This window comes from Bison bison, unplaced genomic scaffold (genome assembly GCF_000754665.1).
Source record: "Bison bison bison isolate TAMUID 2011002044 unplaced genomic scaffold, Bison_UMD1.0 scf7180017864171, whole genome shotgun sequence".
Taxonomy (NCBI): Eukaryota; Metazoa; Chordata; class Mammalia; order Artiodactyla; family Bovidae; genus Bison; species Bison bison.
This window is the reverse complement of record NW_011494743.1, coordinates 922747-943809: the sequence shown is the minus strand read 5'-3', so window position 1 is coordinate 943809 and position 21063 is coordinate 922747. Positions and strand designations below refer to the sequence as shown.

The 21063-nt window shown below is 40.1% G+C and overlaps 1 protein-coding gene across 1 annotated transcript in view; it reads left to right on the top strand.

The window, feature by feature from the left end:
- Positions 1-21063, top strand: part of SLC4A7 (solute carrier family 4, sodium bicarbonate cotransporter, member 7) — an 88804-nt gene that overhangs the window by 45551 nt on the left and 22190 nt on the right. The window contains exons 13-22 of the mRNA XM_010842154.1: positions 718-1004; positions 3372-3505; positions 4638-4883; positions 6678-6783; positions 9415-9576; positions 10331-10444; positions 12848-13009; positions 13156-13407; positions 17974-18042; positions 19377-19550. Of these exons, the coding sequence (XP_010840456.1) occupies positions 718-1004; positions 3372-3505; positions 4638-4883; positions 6678-6783; positions 9415-9576; positions 10331-10444; positions 12848-13009; positions 13156-13407; positions 17974-18042; positions 19377-19550 (1706 nt within the window). The remainder of the gene's footprint in view (positions 1-717; positions 1005-3371; positions 3506-4637; positions 4884-6677; positions 6784-9414; positions 9577-10330; positions 10445-12847; positions 13010-13155; positions 13408-17973; positions 18043-19376; positions 19551-21063) is intronic.

Genomic DNA, 21063 nt, shown 5'->3' with positions numbered 1-21063 from the left:
AAAAAAAAAAAAAAGAAAAAAGAAAAGTTTTTCATGGCTTGCTGGATGAATGGTTTTATCAATTGAGTAAAAGGCTTGTATTGTCTTGGTGGGGGGAGAGTGGGTGGGGGTGTTCAGATGAACTGAACTCGTCCCGGTGGGTCATGGGTGGGAGAATTCACTGGGGGCAGGGGGTGGGTGCTCTGTGACTTTCAGGGCATCATAGGACTAGTTAGAGCCATGTGATTACCAGTAACTTGTCTGCCCTGGTGGGTCCACCAGGCAGACCATTGGGAAGAAGGGAGCATAATTATGGACAATGATGGATTTTGAAGCGGTGTTTAATTTTGCTGTTACTAAACTTGTGTGAAAGTTGTCAAAAGTGTTAACTGGAAAGTATATCTGAAAACTACATCTGTATATTGACATGACTAGAATGAAAGCTTTTATGTTTTGTTCTGGATAATACCATACTGGGGCTGTGATTACAGAGCCGCACCTGCTGCTGTGTGAAACTGAAAAAGTGTTTTTTGTTGCTGTTTATATACATTTTAATGGCATTTAAGTGAGACAGTTTGTGATTCCTAAGTGTATTTTGTTTAATGATATTTACTCCTTGGAGAAAGTTTATCTTTTATAGATCTTAGGCTTTGTAAAAACCAACCAAACCTAAAGTAGTAATAATTGCTTAATTCAAGTGTTTCATAAGCTGAACATGAGGTAAACCTGACAACTGAAATTTCCTTTCAACTCAGTTTCCTTTTGGTTATTTAGACTCATTTACATTATTCTTTTCTATTATTATACCATATATATATATATATTTAGTAAGCTGCTTAAAGCAGCTGTCACAAGTTGTATGTGTATTTCTGCCGGTCCCCAAGGACGTGTGTCTTGTCTGTTACCGTCACGGAGATGCTGCTTCTTCCCCTTGGACTGTCACTCACTGGCTCCCCATCTCATCCTGCTCTTTAGTACCCCATGTGTGTGATAGCACTCTAGACGTTGGAGGAGCATGGACACGGGTAAGACACGGGCATGTGTCTTCTGTCCTCTGGGGCCTAAGTGAGAGGAAGATGAGACAGTGTACATGCAGTTCCTGTGTCGTGGTGTGCTGGGCGGCACACCAGTGAGAGGAAGGAAGACCTATAGAAGCAGAGAAGTCAGAAGGATTGTGGAGGGACCTGATACGGAGACGATGTGTTTCTTTTCACGTGCTTTATTGGAGTTTCAGGTAAAAGTGGAAACGTTAGGAAGTGTAGATCCAGAGTTTCTAGAGTGGTAGGAAAGAAATACAGAGTGGGAAGCTGAGATAGATGAAGTTAGCACTTTAAAGGGAGAGGAGAAGTGGGAAGTTATCCCCATTTGTGGATCAGAGGAAGGAGGGGAGTGAGGAGAAAGTGGCCCAGCAGATTAGACATGGGCACAGCCAGAGCTTTGAATGAGAAATCTGGACGGTATAACTTTGCAGAGACCAAATCAGAGGTAGAGAAAGCGGTGACACCAGCAGGGGCTGCCCCGCGCCCTGCAGTGGAGGGGCTGAGGGGGTGCCGAAGGCGGGCTTCTGCTGGGTGGCATGGAGACTGAATGTGGGCTGGGGGAGGCAGCAGAGTGGGGCTGTGATTTCTCTAGGGAAAGATGGGCTTCGGTTTGGCAGTGAAGATAGAAATGGTTTAAAACTGTGGAAAAAGTAGATCTGGGTATAGGAACTAGTGAATGTGGCAGTGAGGGGAAGGGTAAGAAAGGTCTCCACCTGGCAGAGTCTGCTTTTTCCACACAGCACTGGCGGGGGGAGTTCATTCTGTCTGTGCCCCTCGGCCTCTCCACACCCCCCACCCCACCCACCCCCCAGCCATTAGCATTTCTTTATCTGCCATCTCCTTGTTTCTGTTTCCCTGCTTTCTATTTCTGGGTGATGTTTAGACATTTTTTCCCTTTGATTTGAGCTCTAAATATGCATACTGTAATTGAACCAAGGATTTTTATAACAGCTTATCAGTGTCTTCTAGGACAGTCTTTTTTGTCTGTGGGCAAGAAAACACATTTATCTCATACAACTCATAAATATATTGTTAACATGAACTCTTCTTCATTTTGCCAAAAGTGAAGTCTGTATGTGGGTTTGATCCTGTTTTTATACTAAGAGTTGAATGTCTCATTTGCGACATAACTGTTTCTGCTGTGAGTTTGATTCTGACACACTGTTAGTACTGATGTTGAGAGCTGCTACCATTTGTTGAGTGCATCCCAGATGCCAGACTGTGTTCCTGCTGGTGTTTTCAGAAACACTGCTTCATTAAGCTCTCCTGACTTTCATCACCCACATTCAAAGATGAGGAAAGTTGGGCTGGGTGAGTTTGAGATGTGGCCGTGGTTCAGCAGCTCACGGCTCGCAGGAGGCGGTCTGCTTCCTCAGATCTGGTCCCCTGGAGCCCTGATCTCTGCTCGCTGCTTGCTGCGTCCAGGTCCAGGAGGGCTGTCTCTCACAAGTGCCTTCTCTTTGCTTTCCTAATGCTAGGCTTTCCCTTTTCCTGGTCATGTATTCCAGTTGACCTTAATGTTTGTGAATGGAAACTGTTTTCTTTCAGCCCCCACCTCCCTGTAGTGGCAGAGTCTACACATTTTCCCAACTCATCACCTAATCATTTAGGGTGTGACATTGGTGGTGAAATAAAACTGGCCTACTAGCTTTTAAGATTTTTCTGAGTCTTTCATTTTATCATTTTAACCCAACTTTAATGGGTTTTCCTTTTCTATGGTTTCCAGGAGATTTTTCATTTATTTGTGTTAAGCATTTCGTTTTTTACATTTATTGGTTAAGCCAGTCATATTAGAATAATTTCTTTAAAATGTGTGGGAAATTGTCTTTGGAAATCAATTTGAGAATGATAGGACCATGTGATGATGTCTTGGTCATCTATTTGAAGGAGTAGATTTTTTTTGGAGCACATGGTATCAAACACTGCAAATACTTTTTATTTTCTTAAATGAACTATTTTGACATACCAAAATACTGAAATAATATATGCATCTTTGTCCTCACCACGGGCTTCAGAAGGAAATCATGTTATATAGAGGGGGTTGAAGCCTCTTGTGTCTGTCTTCCATGTACCCCACTCTCCCTGCCTCCCACAGTGTTGAGCTTTAAATTAAGGTTGATTGCAAAAGTTCACCTCTAGTATGCTAAAACAAAACAATTTTGTAGTGTATTTAAAATGTTTTTAATTTTCCTTATTTAAATGTTAAGTTTGAGATTTAAAGTTGCATTTGCTGTATTTTTTTAAACCACTTGATTAATATTTTTATTTTTCAGGTGTCTTACATGTACTACAGTAGGTTAGAGATATGTTCACGATGTATTACTTTTATTCGTTTCTTCTTTCCTTAAACAGAGTGCAATAGAGTCTCTTTTTGGAGCGTCATTAACTGGGATTGCCTACTCGTTGTTTGCTGGGCAACCTCTCACAATATTGGGGAGCACAGGTCCAGTTTTAGTGTTTGAAAAAATTTTATTTAAATTCTGCAGGTATGTAATAGCTATCCACTTTTCACATGTGTTTACGTAAGTGTATAGTTATATATATATATATTATTGTATTAACTTTAAAAGTTCTTTGTGTATTTATTAATAGCTGGAAAAGAGGATCTGATCAGTATATATATATTTTTTTTCAATGTTTTGGGGCTACTGTGTGGCAAACCCTCCTCTGGCTTCTGCTCTCACGCCGGTCACCTTGAGTATAAAGTCTGTGGATTTGAATTCTGATAAGCATGTCACGTGGGGGGCAATAAAAATCTTTTGTGTTAGCAGATTTCAGCCTAGTAAGAAGGTGTTAAATCTGAATTAGGTATTGTACAGTATGCCGGTCTTACTAGGAAGTTTAGGAAGAGGTGCGTCTAGAAGGCTGATGCTGGCTCTGCCAGGCAGCGGGTGGAGGGTGTTCATGCACGGGGTCAGTGCAGGCCGCTGGCCCATGGCCTCAGAATCTGACCCAGCAGTACTGTCCCTTTGGTGAGAGCAATGCAGCTGGATGTTTAACCTGGAACAACTTGGTGCTGTTACATGTTTGATTCCTCTAATTCCTCTTGTTCTGGTTCTTTCTTTCCTGAACAAGCTGATTCTGATCTGGCATGATACGCACATAAATAGAGAATGTAGTGGCCTGACCTGTTTTAGACTCACTTATTTGAAACTGAGTTGGAAAATGAGTCACGCTGGTGGTGGCGGAGCTAGTGGTGGTGAAGGTGTGACGGCGGGGCAGGGGTGTGGCCGCTGTGTTCACACTGGGGCCCTGGGTCTGCAGAGAGAGCAGCGCACATCCAGGTGTCCTGGAGGCCGGTGTCTGTCGCTTATGCCTCATAACTGGTTTCTAAAGTGAGCTCTTTGTTTTTAAGTACATATTGCCTGGTAGGTTTTCGCTGTAAAACTTTTGTATAAGTAAAATATAACCGTTAAGTCTAATAACAAGCTAGTCTTCAGTTGAAGCAAAAAAAAGCACATAGAGCTTTCTCTAGTCATTATTTTGTTATTCTGTAATAAGCTGTCTTTAGAAATGTCATGTGTTTGTTCTTACTGCTTATTGTGGAAATTTTAAGTACCAGTACTGTTTGGCATGTATATGTTGATCGTGTCCACATTTATTTTTCTTCCCAAACAGAGATTACCACCTTTCCTATCTGTCTCTGAGAACCAGTATTGGTCTATGGACTTCTTTCTTGTGCATTGTTTTGGTTGCAACAGATGCAAGCAGCCTGGTGTGTTACATCACTCGGTTCACCGAGGAGGCTTTTGCAGCTCTCATCTGCATCATATTCATCTACGAGGCTTTGGAGAAGCTCTTCCATTTAGGAGAAACATATGCATTTAATATGCACAACAATTTAGAGGAACTGACCAGCTACTCGTAAGTGTTTCTGTTTCCCCTAATATTAAAATGTATTTTTGCAGACGTTTCAGAGCAAAAGAAAACAGATTTTTTTTTTTTTGCAACGTGATGCTCACTGTATATCAAGCTATAACTACCCAACTGGCAATATGGAGGTTGACTTGTTTGTTACAGGTGAGATCTTACCAAAGCACTCAGTGGACATAAATGTGACTGAACAAATTCAGTCACTGTTATTCTATGAAACTATTGGTCCAGGTGTGTATATTTTTGGTTTCATATTTAAATTGGATCGGCCAATTTAAGTTCAGTTGTTTGGCAACTGCCCACCGTATATTTAAATATTCATGTTGTGCGTTTTCATTAATTTTTGTGGATGTTATTTTAAAATATAATTTCAGTATACTGTTGTATGCTGTTTAGTGGATTATTTTCTTTGTGATAAAGCATGAAATGAAAATATTTTAAGACTCAAAAAATGGGATTTGAGAAGTAATTATAATAGTTGCAAAGGGTTGGCAGACACTTAAACGTCACGAAGGTTATTAAAGCGACATGTTCTGAGGTGGATGCCTGTATTTGCTGTCCTGCGTACAGTTCATGTGAGCTTGAGCCTGCATTTGGTGAACTTTCACGGAGGAAGGTGGTGACCAAAACCCTTCCTCCTCCTGCCCCCGCCCCGTGCTCCCGCGTCACACTTCTCCTCCCCCTCTGTCCTCCACACTCTCGGCTTTGATGGACAGAGGACGGAGGAGTCTGCAGCTTCCTGTAAGATGTTGACCTGTTTGAAAATATTAGCGACACTTTGATACCAGGTCTATTTTGTGTCATCTTTGTTCTCAAACTATTTTTTTTAACATAAATTTTTGTCTTCTCTCTTTCCCTGTTACTCTGATTTTTAAGAAGTGTGAGCATGATTTTCACAGCTCGTGACAGCGGTTACAGCATTGTTTCTGTGTGTGCAAGTCCTTTGTTCAGCTGACATTTTGTGGCAGACACTGTGTTGAGTGTTGCTTAATATTCGTATCAGTGTTAGTCATTATGTCTTTGTGAGTCATTCGTATCATAGCCCCTTTTGTGTATGAAGAAACTGAGGCTCTTTGAAGTTAAAACTTGACTTGGGTCAAAGAGCTAGTAAATGACAGAGCCTCTGTGAATCCAAAGTCCAGCCTCCCACCTTTTCTCAAACAGCTCATGGTCCAGTTGAGAATATTTTTGTTTGTTCTGTTCATTTTTTGAATCAATATTCAGAGATTTGTTTTCTCATGTGTGTGTTTCTAGCTTTTTCAAGCAGGTCAGATAGTTTTGGGTATGAACTGAATTCTGATTAGTTTGACTCTCCTAGTCCTGCCCTGAAAAATGATGTTTTACCCATTACTTTAAGGGTGACTCTTAAGATGAATAAAGGAATTGCTAGAATTTGTGGGATTAACAAGAGTAGAAGTTGTACTGGTTCCCAGTGCCTGTTGTGTGTGTGGGCACTGGGGCGGCAGCAGCTCCATGGGGTTAAGTGATGAGATTCATTGGAGGCTGACCATGTTAAATATGGTGTCTTCCCAGATTTTTAAAGAAAATAGTTCTGCCCCAAGGGATGTGTCCAACTAGTTCCATTAAGTAAGCATTTTCTTTGTTTTATTTATGTAAACCAAACTTCATTCCGTTCCATTGTTTCTGAAATGTTTTCACTTTTTTCCCCATGCATTATAACATGGAATAAGAAAGTTAAAAACTACTCCACTGTGTGACTGATTTAATACAGTATAAACATGAAGTTCAGAATCCTTAAAACTGTATCCAATTCTGATTTCTCAGATGTGTGTGTGTTGAGCCTTCTAACCCTGGCAATGAAACGCTGAAGATGTGGGAGAAAAATAATGTGACAGCCCGTGACATTCCCTGGGGGAACCTCACTGTGTCTGTGAGTATAAATGAAGCGAAGGCTGGTGCAAACAGTGAACCTTGTTCTTGAGCTTTTTCTGAGTAAAATGAAGTGAAAGTCTCTCAGTTGTGTCCGACTCTTTGCGACCCCATGGACTATACAGGCCAGAATACTGGAATGGGTAGCCTTTCCCTTCTACAGGGGATCTTCCCAACCCAGGGATCCAACCCAGGTCTCCCGCATTGCAGGCGGATTCTTTTTACCAGCCGAGCCACCAGGGAAGCCCAAGAATACTGGAGTGGGTAGCCTATCTGTTCTCCAGTGGATTTTCTCGGCCCAGGAATTGAACTGAGGCCTCTTGCATTGCAGGTGATTCTTTACCAGCTGAGCTACATGGGAAGCCCCTTTCTGAGTAAACCTATGTTTTCTTCTTGATTGGTGGATATTGTTTTTAGAATATAGTGTTGTGTTGACCAAATAGGAATTACCACATTTTTAAAAATCATGTCCTGAAGTGTAGAAGCTGAAAAAAAGTGAAACTGAGATCAAGGGAAGAGAGATCAAGATGGACTATATTTGGCTTCCAGGATACTGAAAAAAAGAAGTGAAAGTGTATTGAACCTGGGTCTTCTCTGTTGCAGGCAGATTCTTTAACATCTGAAAGCACCAGGGAAGCCCTCCAAGATATTAATTATTGGAAAGATGTGAATATGCTTTCGGGTTTCTAGTTCCTCTTGGATTCATATGCTCATCGGCCTATGGTTGCAGGTCCTGAAGTTAACATTTCAGCAGCTCGCACTTGTCCTGCTTCTGTTGTTCAGGCTATCTCTCTGGGACCTGCCTATTCAGGAGATCAGGGATGCTCAGATTGAACCTGTTTACCTTGAAGAAACTAGTTTGACTTGAGCACTGGCAGAAAGAAAAGGAAGAAAAGGGTAGAAATGTATAATGAGCACCTACTGGGTACTGAAGACTGTTACACACATATTTTTGTATTTTGTTGAGAAATATTGTCCTAGCTCTAGAGTAGCTGTTTTGGTCACTTCCCAGATTGGGATTTAGAAATAAAGGTGTCTAGTGACGCTAGCAGTATCAGTGAAAACCCACCATCCGCTGAGCTACTCTGGTGCTTTTTATATCATGTAAGCAATTGTAGGTCATTTCTTTCTCTCTTAGGATGATAGTTAGCTCCTGAGTATGTAGTTGGAGGGATTTCATTTGCAGTGTTATCCCACCGATCATTTACATCTGCACCGTGCAGTGCAGTCACATGTGTCTATATTTAAGTGTACATTAAATAAAATTAAAAGTTGAGTTTCTTGGCTGCACTAGACGTGCTCCAAGTGCCCAGTCCTGTCATGTGACTGACTGCTGGCCAGTTGTATGGGCAGTGTAGATTTATGACATCTTATCAACACGGATGGTTCTGGGGACAGTGTGGACACACAGCACTGTGTCAGTAAGTCATCAGCTTAGAATAATGCTGAACTATTGTATATTGAAAAAGTAATTTTTGTTCTGAAAGAGAGTTAATGCTGCTGCTGCTGCTGCTAAGTCGCTTCAGTCGTGTCCGACTCTGCGACCCCATAGATGGCAGCCCACCATGCTCCCCCATCCCTGGGATTTTCCAGGCAAGAACACTGGAGTGGGTTGCCATTTCCTTCAGGTTTTCAAATGAAAGTGATTTGTTAAAAAAAATAAAAACAAAAAAACTCATTTCATGTTGAATAGGATGTCTTAGTATTTCAGATTACTTACATGGTCTGTTCAGTGTGGTTTTTTAGATACCTAATAGGGCCATGTTAAGTTTCTTTGTATAGCTGTAGCTTTTATTTCTATGATCCATGTTGTAAACTGTAGATTACTAAGGTTAGCACATAGAAATTGAGAATAATGGATTCTCCTTTGGCTATTTTTCTTTCAGTAAACCTGATCTGTTATGTTTTGAAAATGAATCTCATTAGAATATAAGTAAAGAGAAAAGGACTTCAGTTGTTTTCATTAATCTCTGCTTGTCTTTCAGTTATTCTTTTCCCTCAAAAGGAAAATCAAGTCAATATATTTCCGTAATTGTGCTATACTATTGATTATATTATTGATTTTATTAATGGAAATATTTCGGTGGTTCACTTTACTGCTTTAATCTCACCTTTAGAAAAGTCAGAAAAAAGTCAAAAAAGCCAAAACAATTTAGTATTATAGCCATCTCTTATTCAGCATTGTAAGGGCAGAGTAGTAATTTTCTGACTTTTGATTTTATTTTAAGCAGCTTGTTCAAAAGTAATGGAAAGATAGTAAAATTGCTGACCAAGGATGCAAACAAAATATTTGGGAATTAATACTCAATATGTAAACCTCTCACTAAAGGAAATAAAGAGTTGAAAGAAGGGAGTGTGTGACATAGTAACTTGACAAAATACATTGTTTTATTTCAATGATTTCTAAGAGGCACAGATTTGTCAAATTGTTACCTCTCTGAACTCAAGATGTGTTTTAAAATTGATTGTGTTTTAATGTTGACTTGATGGTGTGTTTTTCTAAGTGAAACAAAATAATGGCGTGTCTTTTGATAAGTAGCATCTTACTTCAGAGAAGTTCCTCGTTAATTTATTGGCTATCTGAGAATCCCCTTTATCCCTCCCTTTTCTGTTTTTCACCCCCTTTTTTCAGGAATGTAAAGTCTACCACGGTACATTTGTAGGATCAGCTTGTAGTCTCCATGGACCTTATATTCCAGATGTGCTCTTTTGGTCCGTCATCTTATTTTTCACAACGTTTTTTCTGTCTTCATTCCTCAAGCAATTTAAGACCAAGCGCTATTTTCCTACCAAGGTAATTGGGGTTTGATTTTGTCGTTCTTGTAATTCTCACGTTTTTAGTTTTCATTTCCTTGATTTGTTTCAAAACAATAAGATATTGTTTGAGGTTAGTAATTTTATGTCAAGTAGCTGTAAGGAAATTATTCACAGTGAAAAGCGTAGCAAACGGACAGGTGAATGTAGGGCGGAGGAGGAGGCTGGGACGAATTGAGAGTAGCATTGACATACACACCACCATATGCAAAACAGAAAGCCAGTGAGAAGCTACAGTATACCACGGGAGCTCAGCTCAGTGCCTGTGAGGACCTAGAGGGGCTGGCTGGGAGGGAGGAAGCCAGTGAGAAGCTACGGTATACCACGGGAGCTCAGCTCAGTGCCCTGTGAGGATCTAGAGGGGCTGGGTGCGAGGGAGGTGTAGGAGGGAGGGGGAGTATGTGTATGCATGGAGTGACTTCACTTCATTTTACAGCAGAAACTAACACAACATTGTAAAGCAATTACATTCGAACAAGATTTTAAAGGTGTGTATTCCCTATCTGAGCTAACAATAGAAAGACAGTGGCATCAAGGGACATGATAGGTAGTTGTGAAATGCGTTTCTTATCTTTTGTAGAAAATATGAGTTATAAATGTGTTTCACTGATGCATCATCACTAATTAAAAACTCATTCACACTTTCTAGTGGCGTATTTAATCTGTAAAAGATATGAATTACTTAGAAAGGACAGTATTTCTGTGTCTATACTAACATAACCCGTTTAACATAGGTGCGATCGACAATCAGTGACTTTGCTGTATTTCTCACCATAGTAATAATGGTTGTAATTGACTACCTTGTAGGAGTTCCATCTCCTAAACTTCATGTTCCTGAAAAATTTGAGGTAAGGATTAAAACATTTGGCTATTTGTTACTGGGAAATACCAAACTGCTTTAAGATACTGCCTCCTAGGTAGTTATTTTTAAAATATGCACATTCTCTGTGAAGAGCTGGTGCTTTGAAAGGAAAGGTTATATATACGTTGCACATATATAAACAATGACAAGATGAACAGAGACAGGTGGAAATATTTAGGAAATAAGCAAGAAGGTATCAAATCGAGTCCATCACAGAGAGTGAGTGGAAATACTCATAGTGAGGAGATCAGAGTCATTGAAAATTTTTGACCCTGCTCTCATAGCTGGAGTTCATGATACACTCTCCAGGAGAAAGAAACATTCTTTATTCCTTTGTGAAGAAGTAACTCAAACTTGATTTATAAGAGTAGCAAGGGGATCCTAATTAAAATTTCCAGAAGAGTGATTGATACATCTGACAGTAATTGGAAAGTGTCTTGTAACATTTTTCAGCAGAATCAAGAAAGAATTTTTTTCCACAAGAAAAACGATGCTTAGTCTGAGGAACCATGAACTCTTTGGTTTCATTGGAACTACAGATCTTTTGTGTTGTTGTTGTTGGTCAGTCACTCAGTCATATCTGACCCTTTGCCGACCCCACAGCCTGCATAATGCAACGTCTGATAATTATTTTCCCTTTTAAGTTGGAGATGGTAGGTTTTGAATAGTTTCTGGAAATTTTTAATAGTCAAGGATTTGTGTCATTGCCTATATTTACATTTAATAAATTATATGACTTCTTTGAGAAGCATAAAATTTAAAGGGGATTAGAAATAATATAATGAAGATAAATCTAGTCTGTTTTCCCTCTCACTGGGGTTAAAAAATAGAATCATTTTTAAAACCTGTGTCCTCCAAAATAGAATACATCGTTGAAAGTATGATCCTCAATATTTATGATACAAATTTCACCATAAAGATAATTGTTAGTAATGTAATGCATAAGTGAATATAGAATCATTTGGGTAAATAAATGTCTTTTTGCTGCTAAGAGTATAGAAATTAAAAAGTTTGGAGACCTTTGTTTAAAAGCATAGATATTGAGCCACTAAAACTTATAGGTCATTAGATATGACTATATCTAAGTCATTCTGTGTTTACCAAGTTTTACAAATTGACAAAACTGTGAATTATATTAATGTAATTTCCTGTAATCCTGGTCCCATCTCCTTATTCCGGTTCCAAATATATCTTTGTTACTCATTTATCTAGCTTTGAAGTATAAAACTGAAATCAAGGGTTATTAAATACACTTGGGGAAATAGTTAAGAATATATGCATTATATAGATAAAACATTTTTATCCATGTGCAGTATTGAATGGGAAGCATTATCATGTGTATCAGTGTGGGGAGATGATAATATATGAATTTGAAAATGGTTAGTTTCCCCTTTATATTGACAAATGTTTTCTTGTAGAAAAAACTTGGCTTAATATAAAGGCTAAGTAATAGAAATATGCTTAAATTTCAGCATATCCAATACCCTCCAAGAATGCTAGATTCTTTACAGCTTTAAAAATGTTTCATTATAAAGCGGATTTTATGTTACAGCAGTGAAATATATTAGTATCTGATAAAGTGTCAGGTTTTTGTCAGTCCCTGCTTTGGAAGAACAGTGGTCTGAGGCCCAGTGCAGACTGAGTGCTGATGCTGTCATGGTGACTGGTCTGTAGGATCTTCAAGGCAGTTTATTAATAGTTTTAAGAGTTGACCTAGTAGATTGTCTGACTTCACTTTATATGGAGTGGATAGGCGTGTGTTGAAATGAAACTCTGCTTCACTTACCTATTTCTGCATAACAAATCTCCTAAAACATCATATCCTTAAACAACAGTTCTTTTTGTTCCTAAATCTGTGGCGTTGGCCCTAGGCTGAGGTGGGGTGATCTGGTCTCCTGCTGTGGGATCTTTGGGTGTCTGCTATCTTTACTGCCTCGGTGGGGGCATGTCTGGGAGCTCAGCACAGAGGGCTGAATGAAGGGACTGGTAGCTGCCTCCTACCCCTGTCTCATCATCCTGTGTCTCATCCTCAAGAAAGCTCATCCAGGCTTACTCAAGAGCTTAACCCCGGGGCTCCAGGAGGCTAGAAAAGCAGCGGCAAGGTCTTCCCAGGTCAAGATGCAGGATCACAGGGTCACCATGGCCTTGTTCCCGGGTCCAAGGGGAGAACGCAAATTCTACCTCCAGATGGAGAGAGTGGCTCAGTCACGTGCGCAGGGACCTGCCTCGGGGACAAGAAAATCCCCACTAGCGTCTCTGCAGATAATTCACGACAGAGTCCAGTGTCCAGTTCTTTCCAACCCCTTGGCATTTCCTGAGGGTAGACACAGTCTGTGCTGTTACAAGAAAACTTTTCTTTCTTCCTTTGAACTTTTCCATGTTTTAACAGCCTACTGATAAAAGTAGGGGCTGGGTCATAAGCCCCCTGGGAGACAACCCTTGGTGGACCTTAGTGATAGCTGCCATTCCAGCTCTGCTGTGCACCATCCTCATCTTCATGGATCAGCAGATTACAGCGGTCATCATCAACAGAAAGGAGCACAAGTTGAAGGTAGTTTTCAGAACGTGTCCCAAGATTTGTTTCTTTGACTTGGAGGTGGTGAACATTAGTTTCTTCTCTCTTTAAGAGTAGTGCAGAATTTGAACCTGAAAGAACAGCATATGCTGACAAATATTCGTGCTGGTTTCCCTTTTCAGAAAGGAGCTGGCTACCACCTTGACTTGCTCGTGGTTGGCGTCATGCTGGGAGTGTGCTCTGTCATGGGACTTCCATGGTTTGTGGCTGCAACCGTGTTGTCCATAAGTCACGTCAACAGCCTGAAAGTGGAATCTGAATGCTCTGCTCCTGGGGAGCAGCCCAAGTTTTTGGGCATTCGTGAACAGCGGGTGACAGGGCTAATGATTTTTATTCTAATGGGCCTGTCTGTGTTCATGACTTCAGTACTAAAGGTAAAATCTCTTTGTTACAATGTTTTAAAAATCTTTTTTTTGTCATAAAATTTATACTTGGTGGTATGAAAATGAAACGTTAAAATATCTAAAATAGTTTCATTTCCTAGAGTTTACTTGGAAAATAATATTTTGGAATGGTGGTTGCCATGGTAGGCATCAGGGTTAGATTGTATCCTTTTGAAAAATAATGTGAAAGGATAGTATTGAAGGCTAGAGATTTGGAAGAAGTTCATCTGTGGCTTAGTTACAATCTAAAAGAAGAATATACCTAGAGAATTTAATAAGCATATTAGAGGAAGTAATATTGAAAGGTGGATGAAACAGTAATTTAATTGAAATGTAAAGAAGATACTGCTATTAATTAGTACATTCTTCTGATGAACTAAATGAGATATAAGTAGTAACACTCATATCTTTTAGTCACATCTGAGGTTTACTATACATATTCTGCGGAATCTGGTAATTTAACAAAAAAACAGTCATAGCAAACCTAGCTAAGTATATAATCTGGTATTTTTTGTTCATCATGAAAGAGCTCAACTCCATTGTTTTTTTTGTTTGTAAACTATTTATAAATTACAGTACAAATGTGGAGCATTGTATGCATGTGTGTAACGAATTAACTAAAAAAACTGTTGTTAGTACTAGAATTCTTTGGCCTTCTTTCGTGGAGCCAGCTAATTGGCCAAATATTTGTTGAGTACTTTCTGTACTGTTAGTTACTGAGGAAACAATAACAAATAGGACAGTGTCTACTTTGAAGAATTTGGCAGTCTGGGTGGTGAAACAGATAGACAGATGAGTAGTTTCTTCATGGTGGTGAGTGTCTTGTTACAACAGCAAGAGACGAGGAGAAGCGTGCGGAGCCATCTGGTGTGGATGCTGCCCCCTACTGACCAAGGTTGCCCTTTACATGGTTTTTTTTAGTAGTTTCAAACATTTTAAAGTATTAATTGCATATAAGCAGAAGGCAATGGTACCCCACTCCAATACTTTTGCCTGGAAAATCCCATGGATGGAGGAGTCTGGCGGGCTGCAGTCCATGGGGTCGCTGGGAGTCAGACACGACTGAGCGACTTCACTTTCACTTTTCACTTTCATGCATTGGAGAAGGAAATGGCAGCCCGCTCCCGCGTTCTTGCCTAGAGAATCCCAGGGACCGGGGAACCTGGTGGGCTGCCGTCTATGGGGTTGCACAGAGTCGGACACGACTGAAGTGACTTAGCAGTAGCAGCAGAAAAATTCAAGTAGAATATCAAGAAAGCTCTAAAATGAAAAGCTTGTTTTATCTCACTTTCCAAAAGCAACTCTGTAGACGTTAACACTTTACTCCTTTGTTTTATAAGATATTTTGTTAGTCAATGCCATTACGGTTCTATATACTTTTATAATGTTATTTCTAACTTTATTATCTTTAATGAAATAGTGAAAATAGTGATTCTCACTGCCTAATACAGTGATTCTTAAAGGCTCGCCCAAGGACCTCTGTCTGGGGTTGCAGAGCCACGCTTGCCCAGGCGTGCGCCTGTGTGAGGCGGGGTTGTCCTCTCGGCCTCTGGCCAGAACCGCGGAGGCAGCACGCCGAGCTAGATGCAGGCGTGAGCGTGGGGTCCTCTGTTAGCCACCCACTGAAGAGGTTTACAGGGACACGGAGTAGTGCTACTCTTCTCACTTAATCTTACGTTCTTTGGAAATTACAGCTTTCCAGTAAAAGTATGTTCTTTGTATTACCTTGTAAGGCATTTATTATCTTGAAATGAACTAAGAATAACTATTTAAAATTTTTCTTTTAATTTCTAGTGTGGTGAGTATCTATTTCCGATACAACTACCTGCTTATCTATTTATGTATCTCTCTGAGTATAGAATCCACATAGGCAAAAATATCTGGGAGGAGGGTTCTCTGTACTTGTTAGGAGTGAAAAGGGGTCCTTAGACCAAAAAGCTTGAGAGCCTCTGATCTGAGGTTATATCTTTCGTGAGGATTTACCCCCACATCCCCTTCTCCCTTTCATCACTTGTTTTTTGGTTGGCTACATTTTTTTATGGTAAAGGTTGCCCACATTTACACTCTTTTTCCTTTTTTTCTAAGTTAAATTATAGAAATGTAAACCTTTGGGAGATGTGTAATCAGTGTTATGATGATATAAAAATACTTGCAGAGGACTAAGCAGTGAGATCAGCCTGTGTGGAGGCAGAAATACGTCTCATTTCCCAAGCTCCTACTGTTTTAGAATAATAGCCTGATAAGTTTTCTTAATATCTGTTAACTTCTCTTTTTAAAAAAGTACATATACATGTTCCACTTTTTCTTGTATTGCTAAATGAATTTTTTTATAATGCTAAAGGAATTCGTTGAGTAATTTTTGCATGTATGGTACTATAATTAGTGAACTTTCAGAGTTCTTGCATATTTCAAATTACTCACATTTGTTTAATAGATGGGTATTCATTTCAAGGTTCAGATGTATTTTTCTTTGAGTCCTAAAGTTGTTGTTTCTTGAAGATCAGTGGTTCTGATAAGAGATCTGATATCTCTTTGGTGTTTGTATCTTCAGAAGCATTTTTTACCTTTCTCAGTTCAATTCAGTTACTCAGTCATGTCCAACTCTTTGCGACCCCATGAACCGCAGCACGCCAGGCCTCCCTGTCCATCACCAACTCCCAGAGTTTATCCAAACTCATGTCCATTGAGTCGGTGATGCCATCCAGCCATCTCATCCTCTGTCTTCCCCTTCTCCTCCTGCCTTCAATCTTTCCCAACATCAGGGTCTTTTCAAATGAGTCAGGTCTTCGCATCAGGTGGCCAGTGTACTGGAGTTTCAGCTTCAACATCAGTCCTTCCAGTGAACACCCAGGGCTCATAGTGTCTTGCAGTTTCACCATGGTACTTAGGTAGATAGATAGGTACTTTTTAGTTTACCCTGCTTGCCTCTCTGTGCATCCTTTTACTCTGGAAACTTGTGCCTCGACTATGTGAATATTCTTCAGCTGTTTATTTCCTCTTCTGTTTTCTCTTAGATGTTTTTTCACTTTCAAGTAGACAGATGTTAGACCTCCTGGATACATTGTTACATTCCTCTTCACTACTCTCACTTAAAATCTCCCCTATTTTCCTTATCATTTTAATGATCTCTTTAGTCTTGTCAAAATCATTATTCTAAAATTCTTTTAAATTATTTTGATAATCATATCTTTAATTTTTTCCATTCTGGTTATTCATTTTTTCCTAGCATTCTAAAGTTGCTTTATGGATTAAACATTATCTTGGGATTCCCCGAGGGTACTGATGACGCTTTTGACGTGTTTTCTTGTCTTGCGCTGTTCTTAGTTAAGCACATACAAGGTTGTTGAGTAGGGAGTGACTGTGATTCTCCGCTGGCTGGCGGTTAGTTCTCCTTTCCTCAGAGGTCTCTCCGTGGGTGAGTGTTGATGTGGTGTTTGAGTCAGTGTTGCTAGCCTTCCTGTGGAAGACCTGGACATGGGCTTGTAGGCAGTTTGGGATCCACTTCCTGCTGAAGTAATGAGAACATTCTTCTGGGGAGTGGTGTTTGTTTATTATACATATTCAGTAAATGGTGCTGCTTAACAGTCAGTGTAGGGGTAGTGACAGTGATAGTCATGGCTAACACTTTTTGAGTGGTTTAATATGTACCTTGTGCTTTTCTGAGTATTCTATGAATTTGAAGTTTTTTAACCTTCAAGACAATCTGACGCAGAAGCTAAAAGAAAGAGAAGTTAAGTCTCAGTAACAGGTTAAAAGGGCTTTTGAGCCAAATAGTCTGATTGTGGTGCCTGTACTCCTAACCATGGAACATAGTCCCTTCTTAAGAGAGCCTTCAGAGAAGGCAATGGCACCCCACTCCAGTACTCTTGCCGGGAAAATACCATGGATGGAGAAGTCTGGTGGGCTGCAGTCCATGGGGTCGCTACGAGTCAGACACGACTGAGCGACTTCCCTTTCACTTTTCACTTTCATGCACTGGAGAAGGAAATGGCAGCCCACTCCAGTGTTCTTGCCTGGAGAATCCCAGGGACTGCAGAGCCTGGTGGGCTGCCGTCTCTGGGGTCGCACAGAGTCGGACACGACTGAAGCGACTTGGCATCAGCAGAAGAGAGCCTTAGAAGACGATTCTTCCAGGTTATTCTATACTAGTGCTTTTCTTGTTCATAGAAAAGTTCAGTGTCATGACTGAAGTGTGTGTAATCACCATTATCACAAGTGGCATCACTGAGTGTGAAGCTCAGTCATGTCCGACTCTTTGTGACCGCATGGACTGCAGTCCTGCAGGCTCCTCTTTCTGTGGGACTCTCCAGGCAAGAAGACAGGAGTGGGTTGCCGTTTCCTCCGCCAGGAGATCTTCCTGACCAGGGATTGAACATGCATCTCCTGTGTCTCTTGCAATGCAGGCAGATTCTTAACCAGTGAGCCATCGGGGAACTCCCTGTCATCACTGAAAGATCTTTTAAATCTATCTCGTAGGAACTCACAGTGTTTTTATGTATCTTTTATGTGAAATTGCTTTAGTTGCATGATTTCTAATTGTGATCATTTTACTTCCAGTTCATTCCAATGCCTGTTCTGTATGGTGTTTTCCTTTATATGGGAGTTTCCTCATTAAAAGGAATCCAGGCAAGTCGTAAGCATTTAATGATTTTGTAGAAAAATGTAAACATTTTACATTTTCAAAGATTGTTTTTGTGATGGTAGTGATGTATTCTCAGCTCTGATATTTTGGGGGCAGATTAACTATTGACTTCAAGTCCACATTTTCTAAATAATTATTGTTGTACATTTTTTTCCCCCTGAAAGTGAAATCATGACTTATGTCCTTACATATTTTAATTGAAGCTAATGAAAAGTAACTATTAATGAAGGCTAATTTAGTAAGAGGGAGGATTAAAAGCATTGGAATGGGGCAAAAGGGTATCTCTGGCATGTGGAATAGCAGTTTCAGTTGCTGAAAAAGAAATGTAGATATTAGTTTTCTATAACCATGGCAACACCTGCCGTTTGTGTGGGGCAGTGCAGTTCATAGAGCCTAGTACTAAGTGATTTTCTGTTAGCCTCAAAACAACCTTGGAAAGCAGGAAAGGAAGAAATGCTAATTTTGTAAATTGTGACGCAGAAATAGACTCCCTGAAGATTTTTAACCGAGCAGTGGCGCACAGGCTAGAATCCAGTGATTTCACTGCTGTTTTGTCTCATTTGTAGCCTTTCTTCGGCAGGCCGATAGCGCGCATGAGGATTTGTGTGGGTGCAGTCGTCATGTAGGACGTGCAGCTGCTCGGGTGGCGCTGGCACCACTCCCGGCCGCAGACGGCGTGTGGTCCCAGCTCCGGGGCACCGGGCGTCTCGGACGCAGCAGCCTTGCGTTCTCACACAGTCCAGGGTCTGCCTTCCTGTGGTCAGGAGACGGTCTCATTAACTCACTTTATTGTTTTGCAACAATTTTGTGAGGTGTGTAGGGCTGCTTTTATTCCCAGTTTATAAATGAGGAAATTAAAGCTCAGAGACCTAGGAAACAGCTCATGGTTTCTGTTTCATTTGGTGAAAAATTGGTGATTGTTACCTCAGGTTATTTTCATAGAAATTGGTCATGTTAGATCTAGAAAGAACTTTAGGAGATTGTTACTCTCTTATTTTACATATTAGAAAAAGAGGTAAAAAAGATTAAATGAGTTGTGTGTTTTTTCATAGATAAATTTGTGGAGCTAGTTTAATTCCCCAATTTAAAACATGTTGACTTGAGTTTCTGATTCATGAAATCACATTGGTTCAAATGGTTGCCTTGCTTTTTTTCTCCTGGATGAAGATGTTGTCAACTGAAACACTCTCCTGTGTTATCAGGACATCTTGGCACCAGGGAAGTTACCCTAAAGTAGATACAGTTTCTTCTCCTACGTAGCAGAAATGCCATTTTTGTTGAAAACTTTCTCCTGTTTTGTTCTCCACTTGATACCCAGTTCTTCGACCGTATTAAGCTATTTGGCATGCCAGCCAAGCACCAGCCCGACCTGATTTACCTGCGTTACGTGCCTCTCTGGAAGGTGCACGTCTTCACCGTCGTCCAGCTCACCTGCCTGGTCCTCCTGTGGGTGATAAAAGCCTCTGCTGCTGCAGTCGTTTTCCCCATGATGGTGAGTCTTTTTTCCAGACTTTATTACTAACTATTAATAATAACGTCTTTGTGTGTTGATAGCAGTTGTCTTATTAATATTTATAGTTAACTTTGAGAAAAGGATTTCAAGAACCTCAGATGTTTTGAAATGTGAATTAGGCCTTTCTGGCTAAGAAACCCATCGTTTTCAAAGTTAAATTTTGCTTGTCATTTTCTAATTTCGTTTTTGTTTTTAGTCCTAGGGTATAGAATACTGTTTTGTATTTTTAAACAACTTCAGAGTTTAGGATGTTTATGAAACAAATATTAGCCTGACCTAAAAGCTAGAGACTATTCATCCTTTTGCAAATATTATGTAAAAGTTGATTTATATACATGGCCACAAAGAAAATCTTTGAAAATTATACAGGTAATATTCCCTGATTGCAAATAAATTAAATTACAAATGAATATTGAAAAGCCACTAAGACATACTCAGTATTTAGAGATTAAATTCTAAAATAAGCCCGGGGTGGAAAACTGAGTTACAAAAAAAACATTGAGGAGATATTGAAATGAATAACTTTTTATTTATGAGACAGAGCTAAATTATACATGTAGGAAAATGTACACCTTTCATTGCCCTTATTTTTCAAGAAGAATTAAATGTAACTAAGTTTTAAAGCGAGAGAGTTCCAGAAAAACATCTATTTCTGCTTTATTGACTATGCCAAAGCCTTTGACTCTGTGGATCACAATAAACTATGGACAATTCTGAAAGACATGGGAATACCAGACCACCTGACCTGCCTCTTGAGAAATTTGTATGCAGGTCAGGAAGCAACAGTTAGAACTGGACATGGAACAACAGACTGGTTCCAAATAGGAAAAGGAGCACATCAAGGCTGTATATTGTCACCCTGCTTATTTAACGTATATACAGAGTACATCATGAGAAACGCTGGGCTGGAAGAAGCACAAGCTGGAATCAAGATTGCCAGGAGAAATATCAATAACCTCAGATATGCAGATGACACCATCCTTATGGCAGAAAATGAAGAGGAACTAAAAAGCCTCCTGATGAAAGTGAAAGTGGAGAGTGAAAAAGTTGGCTTAAAGCTCAACATTCAGAAAACGAAGATCATGGCATCTGGTCCCATCACTTCATGGGAAATAAATGGGGAAACAGTGTCAGGCTTTATTTTTGGGAGCTCCAAAATCACTGCAGATGGTGATTGCAGCCATGAAATTAAAAGACGCTTACTCCTTGGAAGGAAAGTTATGATCAACCTAGATAGCATATTCAAAAGCAGAGACATTACTTTGCCAACCAAGGTCCATCTGGTCAAGGCCACGGTTTTTCCAGCCATCATGTATGGATGTGAGAGTTGAACTGTGAAGAAAGCTGAGCGCTGAAGAATTGATGCTTTTGAATTGTGGTGTTGGAGGAGACTCTTGAGAGTCCCTTGGACTGCAAGGAGATCCAACCAGTCCATTCTGAAGGAGTTCAGCCCTGGGATTTCTTTGGAAGGAATGATGCTTAAACTGAAACT